Source organism: Octopus bimaculoides, chromosome 21 (assembly GCF_046866305.1).
Source record: "Octopus bimaculoides isolate indiv1 chromosome 21, ASM4686630v1, whole genome shotgun sequence".
Taxonomy (NCBI): Eukaryota; Metazoa; Mollusca; class Cephalopoda; order Octopoda; family Octopodidae; genus Octopus; species Octopus bimaculoides.
In genome coordinates, this window is record NC_142948.1 from 1,185,580 (window position 1) to 1,202,341 (window position 16,762).

The following is a 16,762-nucleotide window of genomic DNA, read 5'->3' on the forward strand; positions in this document are numbered from 1 at the left end:
TAAAAACGAAGCAATTATTTCTAATGCAGCGATGATGGCTTTTTAATTAAATCCACACGTGTCTTTGTCTAATGGAATTTTTCAATGTTGTTAAATAGAAAACAACTAAGAGAAATGAAAGATTTATCGAAATATATTTTGATATTTTTTTCTTATTTTGAAATGGCATAAAAATTAAAAAGATGGATGTTTAAAATCTGAATATGTTTATGTAACTTGTATGAAAAGGTATTCGTGGAGTATGAGAAGGCGATGATTCTCTTAGTGTCCTCTTTTCCATGCTAGCATGGGTCGGACAGCTGGATGCCCTCTCTGTCTCCAATCTTCGTCTATTTCAAAGCAAAGTAATAATTCCTCGTGGATTGAATTGGAAAAAGACGCCGCTTGTATGGCGGTAATGTTCTTTTTTACGACTGTCAGGTGAACTCAAAGCAAGAAATCACAACTACATACTTATATATATTTAATGAAAATAGACAGAGCTACATACATACAAACATTGCAATGAGATATGCTTCCTCACAGAAGTGGGATCCTGTCTCTCCAGATTGTATTTGAAGTGAAAATTCAAAAATTTAATTGGCATTTCATTTCAAACATCTGTGTATTTATTGTCAATAAACTGGGGGTAATGTGTGTGGAGGTGGGAAATTAATTGGTCATTAATAAACTGAGTGTAGTTAAGGAGGAAGGCAGTTTAATTAGCTGTTAATAAATTGGAGATACTGTAAAACGGGTTGTTAGTAGTAGTAGTAGTAGTAGTAGTAGTAGCAGTTAGTAATGGTTGTGGTTACTGTGTTTTCGATGCAGGTTGGTACTGTTGCAGACTTACAGGCATAGTTTATCTAGGACTGCATCGACCACTGTTTCATTTGTCAATGTTTTTAACCCCAGGTCATTGCTGATCCGGACAGTTCTATGTCATGACCTTATCTTTTGGTATCCAATGTGCCTTTCCATTCTTAAATGGTAGGGTTTGAAAGAGTTTGGCTGCTTTTTCTTGCAGGTTAAGTGGTTCTTCAGAAGTACCCTTGTTTGCAACTCTCAACCCCCACCCTTGTAAGTCACCAACTTCCCTCATCACACCCACACACATGTGCTGGGAGCAATTGGATTTATCAATAAGGTTTTGTTTAAAATTAAGACTAACCCTAACCCTTAGCAACAACAACAAAATTTCTCTTCGACCGAAATATTGCTTGAAATTCTCTGCAAGAAAAAGAAATCTTTAAATGTAAAAACAAAATCAAAGATCTTTGAGAATTCCTACAAATTGCCTCAAGTCATTTTTTTGAAACGGTTAATGACTGATACATGAGGAGCTGGTTGTTACTCTATCTCCTTGCTTCTTTATATGTTGAGTACATTCACACTAATAGTAGTAGTAGTGGTGGTGGTGGTGGTGGTGGTGTATAGAATTATGAGGAAATCAGACACCTGTTTCTTTGTAAATTGCTGAAGACATTCCAAGTTTGAGGCAAGAATTAGAAAGAAAAGCGGGTGGAGCCTGCCAGGTTTGAAACTCTAACCAATAAATAAACCTGTTTTTGTTGATTTATTTTCAAAGAAAACCAAATTCTACCCAATTAAGATAATATATGTGCATGTAATGTATGTATATACATGTACAAACATACACACAAATATATACACTCTGATAGCAAAAACTACCTCTTCCAGTTCAATTGGTTCACAGTTAATTAGTTGCACACACTTCCCACCCCTAAAGAAGTTAATGAAAATTTTTAATTTCATTGAAATTATCTCCCTTTCTTCTTTATAAGAATTGTCACTATCCACGAGTTATTTCCCTTCTTTAACTTTTGTTAATTATTCAAGTTACATGAACTTGTGGGACTTTTTTTAAACATTAAAATTCAATTTTCTGTGATCATCAATCACTTTGTACTTTCAAAGACCCCTCGTATGTTAAACGTTAACAGCAGAAATGGCATCCAGTTGTAAAGTGGAGTGGAGACATGAAATGATGTATTTCGCTCAAGGACCCAATATATCACCCAGTCCAGGAATTGAAACCATGAACATAACACCCTAACCTGAGGCCCACAAAATGCTTCATCAGACTTTAGGCAAACCTTGTTTAGGTCGCATACAGGATTACACTAAGAGAGCACCAGAAACAGTCTTTGGTCTTGGTGATTACAATGAGTCACTTTGCTGCTTGTCAAAGCTGTAAGCCTAACTCCCATACTCTGTAATGAGTAGAGATGAATGCCAAGGTCATTAACCTTTTCACAACAGCTCAAGGGAAAGGTGGATACACGAAACTTGGAAGCAATGTTAAGTTTTCAAGCCCCACCAGGTGAGGTGGATGTTGCCACTGGCCATTCTCCACAGCAACACTTTTGCAATCGTGTCCACAAGGTATCGCTAAACACACCATTTCTTCTGAGATGTCTAACCTGTTACTCCCCACCACCATCTCCTGCTGCTTAGTTCCACTACTTTTTCCTTGGTGAGGTAGTTAGGAGGGTCTTTTCTTTATCTTGATAATTTAATCTTCCATATTTTAAATATCTTTTTATTTTTTTCCTGTAAAAATGTTAATAAAGAACAAAAAGTTTTTTTATAGATACGTTAGAATAATGAAATCAATAAATTTGAAAGTCATTAATGGAAGGAAAATTATTTAGAAAATCTTCACAAATATATTCTATAACAGAAGAGTGCTACCAATATTGCAATGGCCTTAATCCCTGTCAGAAGATCTTGCCTAGTCCATGAAGAACTCCAGCAGTTTCTGTAACGAGGCAAAGAATCTCTGATGTTTATGTCAGCTTCTTTTTCTGTACCAGTGATGAGTCATTTGAACACTTACCTTCAGCCGATGCTCAACCGACTCACAGACACATGCTGTGTTCCTCGAAAATCTGTGGATTATGATTCACAAAAAGCCTGACAAAATATTTTCAGCACAACACAACACCTCATTAAATAACTCCACAAGCCTGACTGTTGGGTAAGAAGTTTGCTTCACAACTACATGGTTTCAGGTTCAGTCCCACCACAGGGTATGTCTTCTACTATATAGCCCAAGGCCAACCAAAACCTTGTGAGTGGATTTGGTAGACAAAACTAAAAGAAACCCATCATGTGTGTATAACTATATATATATATATATATGCATATATAGGCACAGGAGTGGTAAGAAGCTTGCTTACCAATCACATGGTTCCAGGTTCAGTCCCACTGCATGGCACTCTGGGCAAGTGTCTTCTACTATAGCCTTGTAAGTGGATTTGGTAGACGGGACTGAAAGAAGCTTGTTGTGTGTATGTTTGTGTCTGCCCCCCCAACATCGCTTGACAACCTATGCCGGTACAACTCACTTTCATTAGTAACTGAGTGGACTGGAGCAACGTAAAATAAAGTGTCTTGCTCAAGGACACAACAGACCACCAGGAATTGAACTCAGGACCTTGCAATCATGAGCCAAATACCCGCAACCGATTCAGCCAAAAGCGTTCACAATACACACACAACAAAACACAATTTTTGCTTTTGTTGTTTGTTTTGGAGAAAAAAAAGGTTTTTATTGGAGAAGGAAAAAAAAAAAAACCCTGGAAGAGAAACAAAGAAAATTGAAATTGTTTGTTGTCTGCAGATTATTTGCAGATTATGGTAGAGTCAAGAGATGCAATAAAGATTATTGCACATACTTACAATCATATAAATATACGGGGGGTGGGGAAAGGGTGGTAGCAGGGCTGCCAACAAGCCCCTAACCAGCTACTTGATCTTCTTTTTTTTTTTCAATAGGATTTCTTGTTTAATTTTTAATTTGTACATTGGAGTTTCAAGGGAGAAATTTTTTTTTTTCTTTTAAATACAAGAAATTTGGGGGATTTTCAAATATTTTTTTTTTTGCATTTCGTTTGAGGTTGGCTTGATTTCTTTTATTTACTTTTTTAATAGTTTTTCTTGTTTTCATTTCATCGTTTATATTTTGTGTAATAGAGGTCAGAGTTCAGAGGTCATGTGCCAAACAAGTAACCTCCTCTTTTGTCGAGTCCCAGCTCAAAGTTATTATTTTTTTTTTGTATTTTTTTTTTTTTTCACTTTTCTTCCGAAGTCATTTTGGTCGATAAAAAACGTTTTTGTGCAGGAGAGGGAAGGAAGAAATTTAATCAAGTGACTTTTGAACTGCCCCAGAATGGCCGTGGCCCATTGACTGAGACCAATAAGACAGATTTCGACAGAATGAACTGAATGTTGGAAAGAGAGAGAGAGAGATGAAGCGGGGAGAGCTGTCTGTGTGTCCTGCCCCTCCCATCATGAGAACAGAACACAAAATTTAGGAGATAACAAAGTAATTAAAAGAAAATGTTTAATTGAAAACAAAAGTTTGTAGTGGGGGTGGCTTGATGGAGAGGAGGGGACACCCTGGTCATCATCATCATCAACATAACTCATTAATATGATTCTTTGTAGTGGTTTGCTATTTCAACAGTCCTCTTCTTACGGACACTCAGTGGTGGTGGTCATTTGGGTTGTCCACAGCGTAGGTCATGTAATTTTTTCAATCTGACACTGGCTCAGAAATACTGAGGGTAGCACATGACACTAATGCGCCCCCCCCCACACACACACACACTGTAACAGGTAACCATTAAACATGCAGACATGAGAGTCAGTTTTTCATTCTGATCAGACAACCCAGTCATGGCCGTCCCATTTACAACTACATTAATAACATATCCTTTCCTTTGTGAAGGAGAGCAGGGTATGATTTCAGAGGGATTTAGCTGGATTACATGTAAGACAATGGGAGAGAAGGGGCTCAGAGCCCCAGTCCCTTGCTGCAGGCCGTTTTCTCTCAAACTTTGGTCAAACTGACCAGATAGGCCTCTCACACCTACCACACAACCCATGTGTGTGCATGGAGGTGACTTCAACATGAAACCATGATCAATCAGTTGGTTGTCTTCATCAGAATTTCTTAAATGAGGGCTAAGTGGGGTCAATTTAATGAGCCCTAATTAATACACCAATTAAGGAACATATATTTTTGGTAGGATTTAAACTGAGTGTAGACATGATAACAGAAGGTTGTCTTGTGAGAGCCACAGACAACTTCTATTTGCTGAGAAAAGTCAACAGTCTACATTGGCATCAAAGTTCCTGAAGTGGATGATATGGTATCTACCATATTCTTACTCCAAAGTTGGTTACATTTTAAATTATGGGTCAATTATAATAATTTTATTGGTTATTGGAAATATTCTACATTAAAATGGAATTTCTGAAATGTTAATAAGTGTCAAGTCATCAGAAATTCTTGAAAATGTTTCAGGATGTTTTGGAGAATAAGAGTTGGTGGGATGTGGGTGTTCAGCACTTGCAGGATGGAGATGGGGTTAAGTCTACCCTCAACAAAATGGAGCAGTGACTACCCTCAATGGAGTGGAGCAGTGTCCGCCCTCGATGGAATGAAGCTGGATCTACCCTCCTCCAGTTAGAACTGATTCTCTTTCAACAAAAATACTTGACAATCCATTAAGTTCCTTTGGTTTGCGAGGGGGGGGGGGTCTCATACATCAACTGTTTTAGGGGTTTGTTAAAATATTTCCCTCCCTCCCACCTCTTCCCAATCCAATTAAAACAAAAGTCCTAAACTGCAGCCTCATACATCAGCTGTCATCAACCACCACCCATACAACTGTCACTGAAGCATTCACCAAAATCCAGATTCCTGCTACTGTCTGCGTAGGGGACGGGGTGAGGGTGGGATGATGAGAAACATAAAAAAGTTCTTGCATTCGTTTGCCAAATGCACACACACACACGTCTCTCTCTCACTCAAGCTATGAATGAGTTCACTAATTATTTACATTAATGCTTACACTCACATTCAAGGTACCACTCACACTCACATTCAAGGTACCACTCACACTCAATTTCAATAAAATAGGGGGGGGGGGGCAAAAAAGACAAATTAAACAGATTTTTGGCAGTTTTGGTCAATCTGTTTCTCCTGCCAGGTTTGTTGACCATAACACACTCACACACACACATTCAATGACCAATTAGAACAAAGTTTAACCAGAACAGACAGAGGCCTGTTGTGGTCAAGTGCAGAAATGTGAAACAACAAACTCCAACCTTTATCTCAACACAATTTGATGATTGACCAACTGACCACAAACAACACTTTAGTTACATTTTTTTCTGTCGGAAAACAGTCTTTGTTTCAATGAATTTTGAAAATAATGAATTTATTAAAATAATTTTGTCGTTATTTAAGCTGGAGTTTGGAACATAAATTAATATGAGATTTTGATGGAAGGATTTAATTTAGATCACTTTGAAACAGGAAAGTTTGAATCATAGAAGCAGTAGGGGTGGTCACCAATGGTTGGCATCAAAAGAGTAGTGTTGATGATGATAGGAGGAGGAGTAGTGGTGGTGGTAGAATAGGGGGTATTAATGAAGTAGTAGTGGTGGTGATTGTTTTGATAGAAAATATTGGAATTTCAAATGTCAGAAAAGAAAAGTAAAAAGGTTGACAGTAAAAATTTTCATGCGTATATATATATATATATATATATATATATATATATATACACACATACATATATACATACACACACAACTGAGGAGTGAGTGGATTGTATATTTATGTGTGTGTGTGTATATATATATATATATATATATACACACACACATACACATGCATGCATACACAAATGCAATTATATAAATTTTGATAATTGTGTATGTATGTGTGTGTATATATATATATATACATATATACACACACACATTTAGGACAAACGTGTTTTGTGCAGGTATTTAATCCTACATAATCCTTTTGCTCCTGCTGTTCTCTCTCTCTCTCAACAAGCAATCCAACATTGAAAGATGTGAGACCACACTGCCCCAGCTCTGGAGACAGCAACACCAAAACATTAACACAGAGCTCACATTCTGTCGAAAAGAATCATTTCAACGTTTCACATTTTTCAAAATCGTCTTAATTCCATTTAAATTTTTACATTTTGTTCCATTATTTTGGTCAAGAGATTTAGTTTTACCAATTAACATCATGATCATCACCACTGTCATCGTAATCATCTTCAAGTCGTCTTCGTCATCACCATCATAACTGCTATATATATATAATTGTCCACACAGCTGTCTGCCCGGTCAACTGAGATTGTTTCATGACTCCTGTGGAGTGTCGTCTTCCCCGTGTCGTAGACGGTACTCCTCCAACGTCTGTCGGATGGTATCAGCAGAGTACTTACATTTAGGCGAACCACACGCACAGGTAAACTGTTTCCACTTGATCACCCAGAACTTCTCACCGTAGTCGAAGCTGAAACAAATTACGAGACACATGAGAAACGCACCATACATACAGACATACACCTGTGGCACATGCTTAGTAAAAATATCAAGAATAAAGATGTATCATCAATGTTCTGTATTCATTATACGCCTTCTTTCATCTTGATATATTTTGTGATCAATACACTAAAACTAATTAGCAATCATCTTTGGATTTATATAAACTGTTCCTGTCTCAAGAAATAAACAATAACCTAAACATGTCGACCATTTTGTTAGCCAGATTCTAATTTACAGAGTACTTAAAGAGGTATCACACATACATATATATATTATATATACACACATGAAGCCAGGGTGCCAGACTCAGCTCATCAAACAAGCATGAACTCAAACTAAACAATTAATGGCCTCCACATCCGACCATGATTGGTGGAGAGAACATGCAACATGTTGAGGCATTCATCCTGCAATGGACTGAACAGGAAGCTGCACCAAGCTCCCAATCTGATTTGGCAAGGTTTCTACAGCTGGATGCCCTTCCTACCACCAACTACCCCAAGAGGGTAGTGGGTGCTTTCAATGTGCCACTCAACAAGTCTTCTCAAGCACAGCATATTATCCAACGGTTACTTTTAAACTGGCATCAGTCACTGCTATGATCTCACTTGACTTGCTGGGTCTTCTCAAGCACAGCATATCTCCAAACATCTCGCTCACTTGTTATTGCAGAGATCCAGTGGAGTAAAGTCGACATCAGCTACATACTGAAGGGAGATAACTCAGACAAGTTTCCTGTATGAAAGTTGGGACATGATGCACCAATCCTCGTGATGGTGTTTCACTTTGCATCTAAAATAGTCAGAAACGAACCACACCAATTAGAAATACCTGCAGATACCGTCTAAATTTCTGTTTGAATAGAGATGTAGCTCTCTACAACACTGCCATATCTTCCAGTAACTTCTTCAATAGATTACCAACTTTGATACTTATTAATTCACATTGATTTGAATTCATCATACATTATCTCATAGCTTCGAGATTTAAATGATGTGATTGTTTTGTTTTTAGAATGACATTGTAGGGCAGGTGTGAGAGGCCAGATTTTGACAGTTTGAACATAAAAGAATATTTGGTCTGGATATGGCCAGTTTAAATGCTAAAAGGTTAAACTGTCCCACTTTACTTATGAAAAACTAATAACTGACACAACTCTGCTTTAACTGGTCTCTGAAGATGGCAACACGCATGGTCTAAATCATAGATTGCAACATTAGCATCACCTGTATTTATGAATGTGTGTGTATATATACATACACACACACACACTGTATTTACTTGTATATAAGTTGCACCCTTAATTTAATATTAAATTTTGGTATAAAATATTTTGCCTTACATAGTTTTAGTTTTGTCCTGTTTAATAAGTCAAATCTCAGTCTTTTCAGTTTAAAGCAAGTATTATAAAATAGTGCAACTTATTCAAGAAAATTTATAATATGGTCAGAAAGAGAAGAGTGAATCTTGGTACCTACCCCATTTCTTCTCCGGCTTTGATGTCTCGGGATGCAAAGAAACAGATCCGTGGAAAGCGCATGTCTTGGTGATCAACAAATACCTTAACAGGGATCACATTCGGTTCACATAGATGATTGATAAAACGGCTGATGTTACCATAGCGACGGGCATCGATACAATATGTCTCACCATCCTGCAGAGAGAGAAAGGAGTCGGTAAGGGAGTGTAAATTAATCACAATACTAATTAGAAACAAGATTTCACTAATTATAATTGAAATACACAAGAAGACATCATGAAGTACAAATACGTGCATTTAAACAGAAATATCCTGCAATAAAAAGTCGTGCAAACAATGATAAGCGTCGTCACTAGTCTGGGGTTGATTAAACTGGCTTAAAACGTATCCTTAAAATTCCTACCAACATCTGACGCACTGGTACCCACCCTTACCACTTCCCAGCAGCCCAAAGGGCACAGCACACTTGAGCCTTATACCTAAAAGATCCAGCCACCTTCAATTCAATCAAAGAACATTCATTCACTCATCCTGCTAAACCCAGCATACTCTTATCACCATACTTTGGTCAATATAGTCATATATCTACAAAAAGACAGAATGGTCATGGCTGGAATGCGTTTAGTCACTGATCCATTTGATCTGGGGACAGTTTTGAGCCACAGTAAGAAGCAACTGGGTTTCTATGGTGGTTGATCAAATCATGACACAACCTCAACCACAGCAACACTACTACAAGACAGAACCAGCAAAATATAAACATACGTGTGTGTGTGTGTGATGAAGTTACCTTATTATCCAGATCAAAAAGATAAGAGTCATCTTCTCTACGATCAGCTTCTGAATCTGAGATCAACTCTCCAATGTACCTGAAACAGAAAGAGTGGAGGACTGTAATGGGCAGTAGAGGGTGATCAGTGGATTGTGGACAGTAGAAGGTGAGGGGGAATGTGGCAGACTTGGGAGACAGGTCTGACCAATGGTGTTATGGTAACATGAGACGAAAGACGGACATAGAGAGAGAAAGGAGAGGCTGCAAGCCATGAGAATGAAGGATCAACTCACTCGCAAATGAAGACACCCTGAGGGATGTCACGTAAGGTCTTCACACCCCAACCTCGTCCTTTGGTTTTGAATAGTTGCAGACGACATCTGGAAGAAAATAATATAACATATATTACTGGTACTGAGAGAGAAAGAGACCTGTGTGGCAGGTGAGAATAGACAGGTGTTGATTCAGGGGTGGGGCGCTGAAATAAAGTCATTGTCAAAGGAGTTCTGGTTTACAAAACGTGATTATGAAAGGAGTTCCGTGACTTACACAATGCCATTTTGCACGACCCGGTTGTTACATGTGGTCCAACAGCGGCAATTTCTATTGCACTCAAAAATATAGGGAGGCTCCAGTTGGTTGAATTCTTGGGCAAGGCGACCCATCTGAAACAGAAAATGGAGGAAACATGAAGGGGTCAGTAGATTTGTGGGATGGGTAGGGGTACATATTAAGTTGGTCCCTAGGCATCAGGTATTTGTAGGAAGAAGAAGGAGGGGTAAATAATATGCCAACCACCCAGTAGAGAGGTATGTTGCTAAAATAAGTGCGTAGGGTACAGAGCTGTACCCCTTATCTGAACATATTGGGGTAGTGAACGATAACTGGTGCTGGGGGGGGTTAACAAATACGAGAAATGGGGAGACGTTCAGTGTGAAACTGACATAATACGGAGTACTAAATGCAGCTGTATGGTTGTGGGAGTTCAATCCCACTGCACAAGCATCTTGGGCAAGTATGTTTCTACGATATCCCAGCTCAACCAAAGCTTTTTCAGTGAATTTGGTAGACGAAAACTGTGTAGAAGCCCATCGTGTATATATATGTGTGTGTGTGCATTTGTTCCCCACCACAACTTGACAACCAGTGTTGGTTTGTTTACATCCCTATAGTTTAGCAGTTCAGCTTCAGACGACTGATACAATAAGTATGAGATTAGAGTCAATCTGAGTAAAAAGCCTTCGAGGCAGTGCCCCAGCATGGCCATATTCCAAGGATTGAAACAAAAAGATAAACAAATGAATGACAAGTAAACCAGACTAATTAGGTTGGCGCCATTAATAGAAAGCAGCAAGAGGTAATCAGTGCAAGGTATGTTCTCACCTGGTCGTACCAGCATTGGACGCTGTTCCTGCTGCACACACATAACATAGAAGCACAACTGTCCTGACAGTTGCAACTCTGAAAGAAAGAAATAACAGAAAATCTTCAGAAACGAACAAACAACAACAACATTGTGCAGTGTTGAACAAATAATTATTGTCATGGAAACTATTTCAAAACATCACAGGTGTGTGTCCACTTGTAGATATATACCTACAGGTGTAAGAAACAACCACACATTATTATAACGAGAAGTCACATAGCTACTTGCATTAAGAAGGGAAGGTGAGAACGTGTGTGTGTGTGTGTATGTATGTATGTATATATATATATACATGTAATGCATTGGTTCATGGTATAATTCAACAAAGAAAGTACTCCATCTGGTGAGAGTCAAATATTTCTGTTTAAGGGTCACAGTACATGCCTTTGGGTGCTACTAATAGCTTCACATGCACACTACTTTTCGTGCTGAACTAAGAATTTCTCGGCACAAAGACTGGTCTGCGCCTGAAGAACTTGTTTAGATTTTCAGACACATGAAACTATTAGTAGCACCCAAAGACATGTATTCTGATCCTTAAACATACATTAAAATATAAATATGTGAGTGGTTTAATATTACACAGTGTGTGTATGTACATACATATTTATTTGTGGGCATACACGTGTGTATGAATATGTGAAACTATATAAATTGTAAACTAGTCACATCCTAAGTAGCGTGGAGCAGAATAATTCATTACCTTTGATAAGGGAGACAACCTTGACATTTTAATTAAATATAGCACACACACACACACACACAAAGAAAGGGGTGGGAGTGGAATAGATTGATTGATGTGTGTGTGTGTGTGTACATATCAGTGTGCCATTATCATCATCATCATCATTCAATGTCCTGGTGGCATGGGTTGCACTGCCCTGCATCATCTCTATGGCTCAATGCCATTCCTAACACCAAACGCTTTACATTTGTCTACTGGAGGAAGTATTTCCTTTTCTTCTTTATATATACACACACACACACACACATCTGCAGTATTGTACAGTGAATATATAAAGACTGTCTCAGTTAACAATCGTTGTTGTCAGAGAGAGAAAGAGAGGAGGATGAGGGATACTCACCTGCAAGCTAGAAATTACCCTGTTGATATTGAGAGGAGTGGTTTCGACACTCTGGGTGACATATTGGAAATCTAGGGGTGGTCCTTCATCATCGATGGCATTGATACTGTTAATAGGGAAGTTTTCACGGCCAAACGAGATATCTCTGTAAAGTCAGTAACAAAAACACATCGTCAATTACAACAGACTAATTAAAAACAATAATAAAATTTTTAATTACAATAGACTAATTAAACACAATAATAGAAGGTGATTAGTGAGGGAGGGTACTCTACCTGTTATCAACACCCCTTATATTTTTAATTCATCACACAACACCTGCTCTATAAATACCATTATCATTATTACGATTATTATCATCATTATTAGGCAGCAAGCTGGGAGAATCGTTAGCACGCCAGGCAAAATGCTAAGCAGCATTTTGTCTGTCTGTACATTTTGAGTTCTAATTCTGCCAAGGTCAACTTTGCCACTCATCCTTTCGGGGTCAATAAAGTAAGTACCAGTGGAGCACTGGGGTCTATGTAATTGACTAGCCCTGTCCCACATAATTTCAGGCCCCGTGCCTATAGTAGGAAGGATTGTTATTATTATTATTACCACAACTTATACATAAATCTCTGGTTAAAGAAATTCACATACACGCACACACACACACACAGTACAATCATCTCTCCTGTAGAGATAATGTAGTCCTAGATAGACAATGCCTGAATAAAAGATAAGATGGCCATGAATGGAACCACTTAGAACACACATCTGCTGAATCAGGGCTGACCTGCTACATAACAACAACAACAGCATCAAACATTATAAAAAATGCCAGTTTACCTGTGGACAAGTTTTTCGGATCTTTCAAGTCTCTTTGAGGCCAAATCTCTCAGCTCCTTGTTTACGTTCAGTGCCATCCACACATTACTTTTCTGGTCCAGACAACACTACAAGCAACAACATGAGTAAAAGATCATCAATTGTGGAAACCATTGTTACAGTGAGGAAGGAAGAGGGTGGACGGACTGAAAAAACCATTACCTCAAAAGTCCAAGGGTTGAGGGCAGGGGCCATAAGCATTTAAGATGAGAAATGTATGAAATAGTCCTTGTGTAACCAATATATTGTCACAGCATGGACACACTATTTAATGTTACTTGTTGAGTCCTTAATGAGATGAAACTACTGAGAAATCTTCCTCACAAACTGCGACACCTCTTCCAGCCCCACTCCCATTTACACAGCAAAACAAATTATACACTCATTAAACATACAGGATGTGTGTGTGTGTGAGTGCTAATTTCAGCCCTTCTCATACCAACCAGCCTGAAACCATCCGTGGTTCTGTAATACAACTTCCTACTTCAGAGTGATCTAAATCAAATTCTTTTGTTAAAACTCAATTTATGTTCCAAACATTGTCTTTTTACTGACAAAAGCTATTTTACTAAATTCTCTAATTGTTAAAAGGCAGAGTATTTCAAAAGAAATATGGTAACAAAAGGGTTAAAATGCAAAGAGGTGTCTCTCTATTGTAATGTTTACTGTATTAAGTTTGTTGCAATGTGGAAGTAGGAAGGAAGGAAGGAAGGAAGAAAGGAAGGAAGGAAAGAATGAAAGATAATAACGTAACTTACGTCTGATGGTAATTGGTTGATGTTGTTGCGAGCACTAATGTCAGCCCCACGTAAGAGACACAACCTGTTGGGAATACAACAATCATTTAGCATCATCATCATCATTATTATTATTATTATTATTATTATTATTATTATTATTATTATATTATTATTATTATTATATTACACAGTTTTATATAAAAGGTAGATTTATTTAAAAAACACTGTTGCAATATTTCAGGGTTTATTTAACCCTGGGTCAAAATATGGGTGGGGGAGCAGCTTTGACTTCAGCCAACTTCTTACTGGGAAAGAAATACAGCCATGTTGTTGTTGTTTATTAACAAATCCTTTTTGTACCTTCACCTCACATCTCTCTCTGTCACTCTTTCCAGGTGGAGAAGCCATATCTTCATTTAGCTCTGGAGTAAAACACTTGCTCTTGTCCCTCTCTCATGATTTAGTGTTCCCCAATACTTCCTAACCCATCCAGATGAGGGACCTACCTTGTCTTACGGGTACTTGGTGACCTTGCTAGAGCTGATGCCTTGAAAGAAAGCACCCAGTACATTTAGAGAAGCGATTGGTATTAGGAAGGGTATCCAGCTGCAAACCATGCCAAAACAGAGGGCAGCCCTGTGGCCTGTCCATTCATAATGAATTAGCAAACCCATGCTAGCATGGCAAAAACAGACATTAAATTATGCTGCTGCTGCTGCTGCTGATGATGATGATGATGATGATGATGATGATAACCCTGACCCAAAGGATAGTTCTTCAGGTTCTCTTGTGTCATATTTCTTTATCTAGAATTAAGAGTTTGGAATTAAAAAAAAAGTCGCTCCCACCCTGCAATAACATAGAGACACTACAAATTAGGGTCTGTCAGCTCAGAACATATCATGGAGGGCTTCACACAGCAACAATACACACATCAGTGTGCCCCCTATTTACCAAAGTACACATTCTGCCAGTGACACCCTTTAGGACACTCACACTAGAAGACCCCCACATAGTTAAAGTTGGTCCACACATTGCAGCAGAGGAAGATGAATAATTAAGAAAGAGGAAGGAAAAATGTTTCTACTTACACAACACATTCATAATTGTCTTGTCTAACTGATATATGTCTGCAAGGAATAAAGAAAACGTTTAAGGTGAAAACAGGAACATCGCTCTGGAAACACATAATAATAATAATAATAATTTTGACACAAAGCAAGTTGATTACATTGACTCCATCAGATATACAAGGACCCAGTGAGTGGTCTTCAGACAACTTGTAACTAACAACAACACTAAACATTGTGGTTCATCAATTGGAATCGAAGAGAATTAAGAAAAAAAACTGGTACAAGGGGAGATAACAAAGAAAATCACAGGGAAGATGAAGTGAAGAAAGAGAAAGTGAAAAGTCTTGAGAGAGAGAATTGGTAATCAAAGTGACTTGTGACTTCACTCGATGAATGGAATCTGAAAATAGAAGCCAGAAGCGATTGCATTGGGTAAAACCCTCCACAAGACTGCCATTGTAGTAATATGTGAGAATCAAGAGAATTTGGGAAAAAGGAAATAAGGACTGGGAAAGGAGAGTATGTTGAAGGATGAACGGGGTTAATTGGAATGGGAGGACAGGTAACAGAAACGCCAGATGGTTGTGTCCACCTGGCTACAAGATGGTTAGGAAATACTACTTACAGGGGCCGATCTCCGTGTTCATTTGGAGATTCTAGTTCACAGCCGTAATCCAAAAATAATTCTGCAATCTCAACACTTCCTGAGAACGCAGCCCAATGTAGCCCCGTGTTCTCTTCCTGGAAACAAAAAACAGTCATCATCATCATCATCATCATCATCAATTAAGGTGTAATGGTAACTGTTTTGTCTATCTTCTAAACAAGTGTTCTTAATAAATTCTTCTATTGTAACTGTACTGACCCCCAGAGGGTCAATAACTGTGTACATACATAGAGGCTGATAATAAAAGACTGTAATGTATATATACACACAACTACAACAGTTCTATGCTACGTGCAAACATCTATACATGTATAAATCAGTTTTATGATATATGTGTATATCACAGTTCTGTGTTATATACAGACATCCACAAGAGTATATAACAATATGTTACATACACACTTCCACTAATGTGTATGACAGATCCGTTTTATACATACATATCTACAAGTGGGTACAACATAGATTTGTCATACACACATAATTACCAGTGTGTATAACAATTCTTTTTTATACACACAACTAATCTGTATAAATTAATTTCATATTACATACATGCATCTACCAGTGTGCACAATGTTATATATACACACCTGCCAGTGTATATAACACTATTCTTTGTTATATACATACTTATTTACCAGTGTGTATAACACAGTTCTATGTTACATACTACACACGCATCTATCTACAGGGTGTAGATAAGACCTCCTACAGTGTGAAAACAGTTAAACAATTCCCACAAAAACCCCCAAAAGAAGCCATTTTAAAAAACTTACATTATCCTTTAATGTGGGATCAGCCCCACGCTGAATAAGGAACTTGGCACTTTCAACATTTCGGTGCTCTGCTGCCCAAATAATTGGGGTCCAACCACCATCATCCTTTAAACACAATTAATTAAGAAAAAACAATTAATTATTGATTGATTAAGTTGAGGTTTGACAGAAAGTTTACAGCTGAAAATCATAACTTGTATTTTGGTCAAGAAGTCAACATTACTGTAAAAGAAAGGGGTTTGAAATGCTAGAAATAGGAGCCAAATTGCCCTCGTATCACGTGAAATAATGTAATTAATTTTCACAAAAAGTACTAAATGAAATTCCCTTCCCTGTTTACCTTCTGAGCCCAACCCCACAAGTGATAACCAAACCAGTTTGTAGGGGACAGTAAGTAGATACACCGGAACAACTGATATGGTTGAGTTCTAGAAAGGGTCTCCTGTTTTCAAACCATTGAGGGATTTCAGCAGATTAGGGAGTCTGAGTGGTTTATTTA

General features: G+C 38.0%; 1 protein-coding gene across 5 annotated transcripts in view; it reads right to left on the bottom strand.

Annotated features, from left to right (window-relative positions):
- Nucleotides 1-3,513: 3,513 nt before the first annotated feature.
- The window catches only part of LOC106867354 (uncharacterized), a 67,791-nt gene continuing 54,542 nt past the window's right edge, over nt 3,514-16,762 (bottom strand). For 4 of the 5 annotated variants that reach the window (XM_089338777.1, XM_089338776.1, XM_089338779.1 and 1 more), the window contains 12 exons: nt 16,264-16,368; nt 15,443-15,558; nt 14,836-14,874; nt 13,763-13,826; nt 12,966-13,072; nt 12,135-12,279; nt 11,007-11,084; nt 10,173-10,288; nt 9,917-10,003; nt 9,642-9,720; nt 8,850-9,025; nt 3,787-7,339 (listed from right to left, as the gene is read on the bottom strand). In XM_089338777.1, the coding sequence (XP_089194903.1) occupies nt 7,183-7,339; nt 8,850-9,025; nt 9,642-9,720; nt 9,917-10,003; nt 10,173-10,288; nt 11,007-11,084; nt 12,135-12,279; nt 12,966-13,072; nt 13,763-13,826; nt 14,836-14,874; nt 15,443-15,558; nt 16,264-16,368 (1,269 nt within the window). In that variant the 3' untranslated portion in view covers nt 3,787-7,182. Of the gene's footprint in view, nt 7,340-8,849; nt 9,026-9,641; nt 9,721-9,916; nt 10,004-10,172; nt 10,289-11,006; nt 11,085-12,134; nt 12,280-12,965; nt 13,073-13,762; nt 13,827-14,835; nt 14,875-15,442; nt 15,559-16,263; nt 16,369-16,762 lie in introns of all 5 variants that reach the window. The other variant, XM_089338778.1, reaches the window with a different exon arrangement.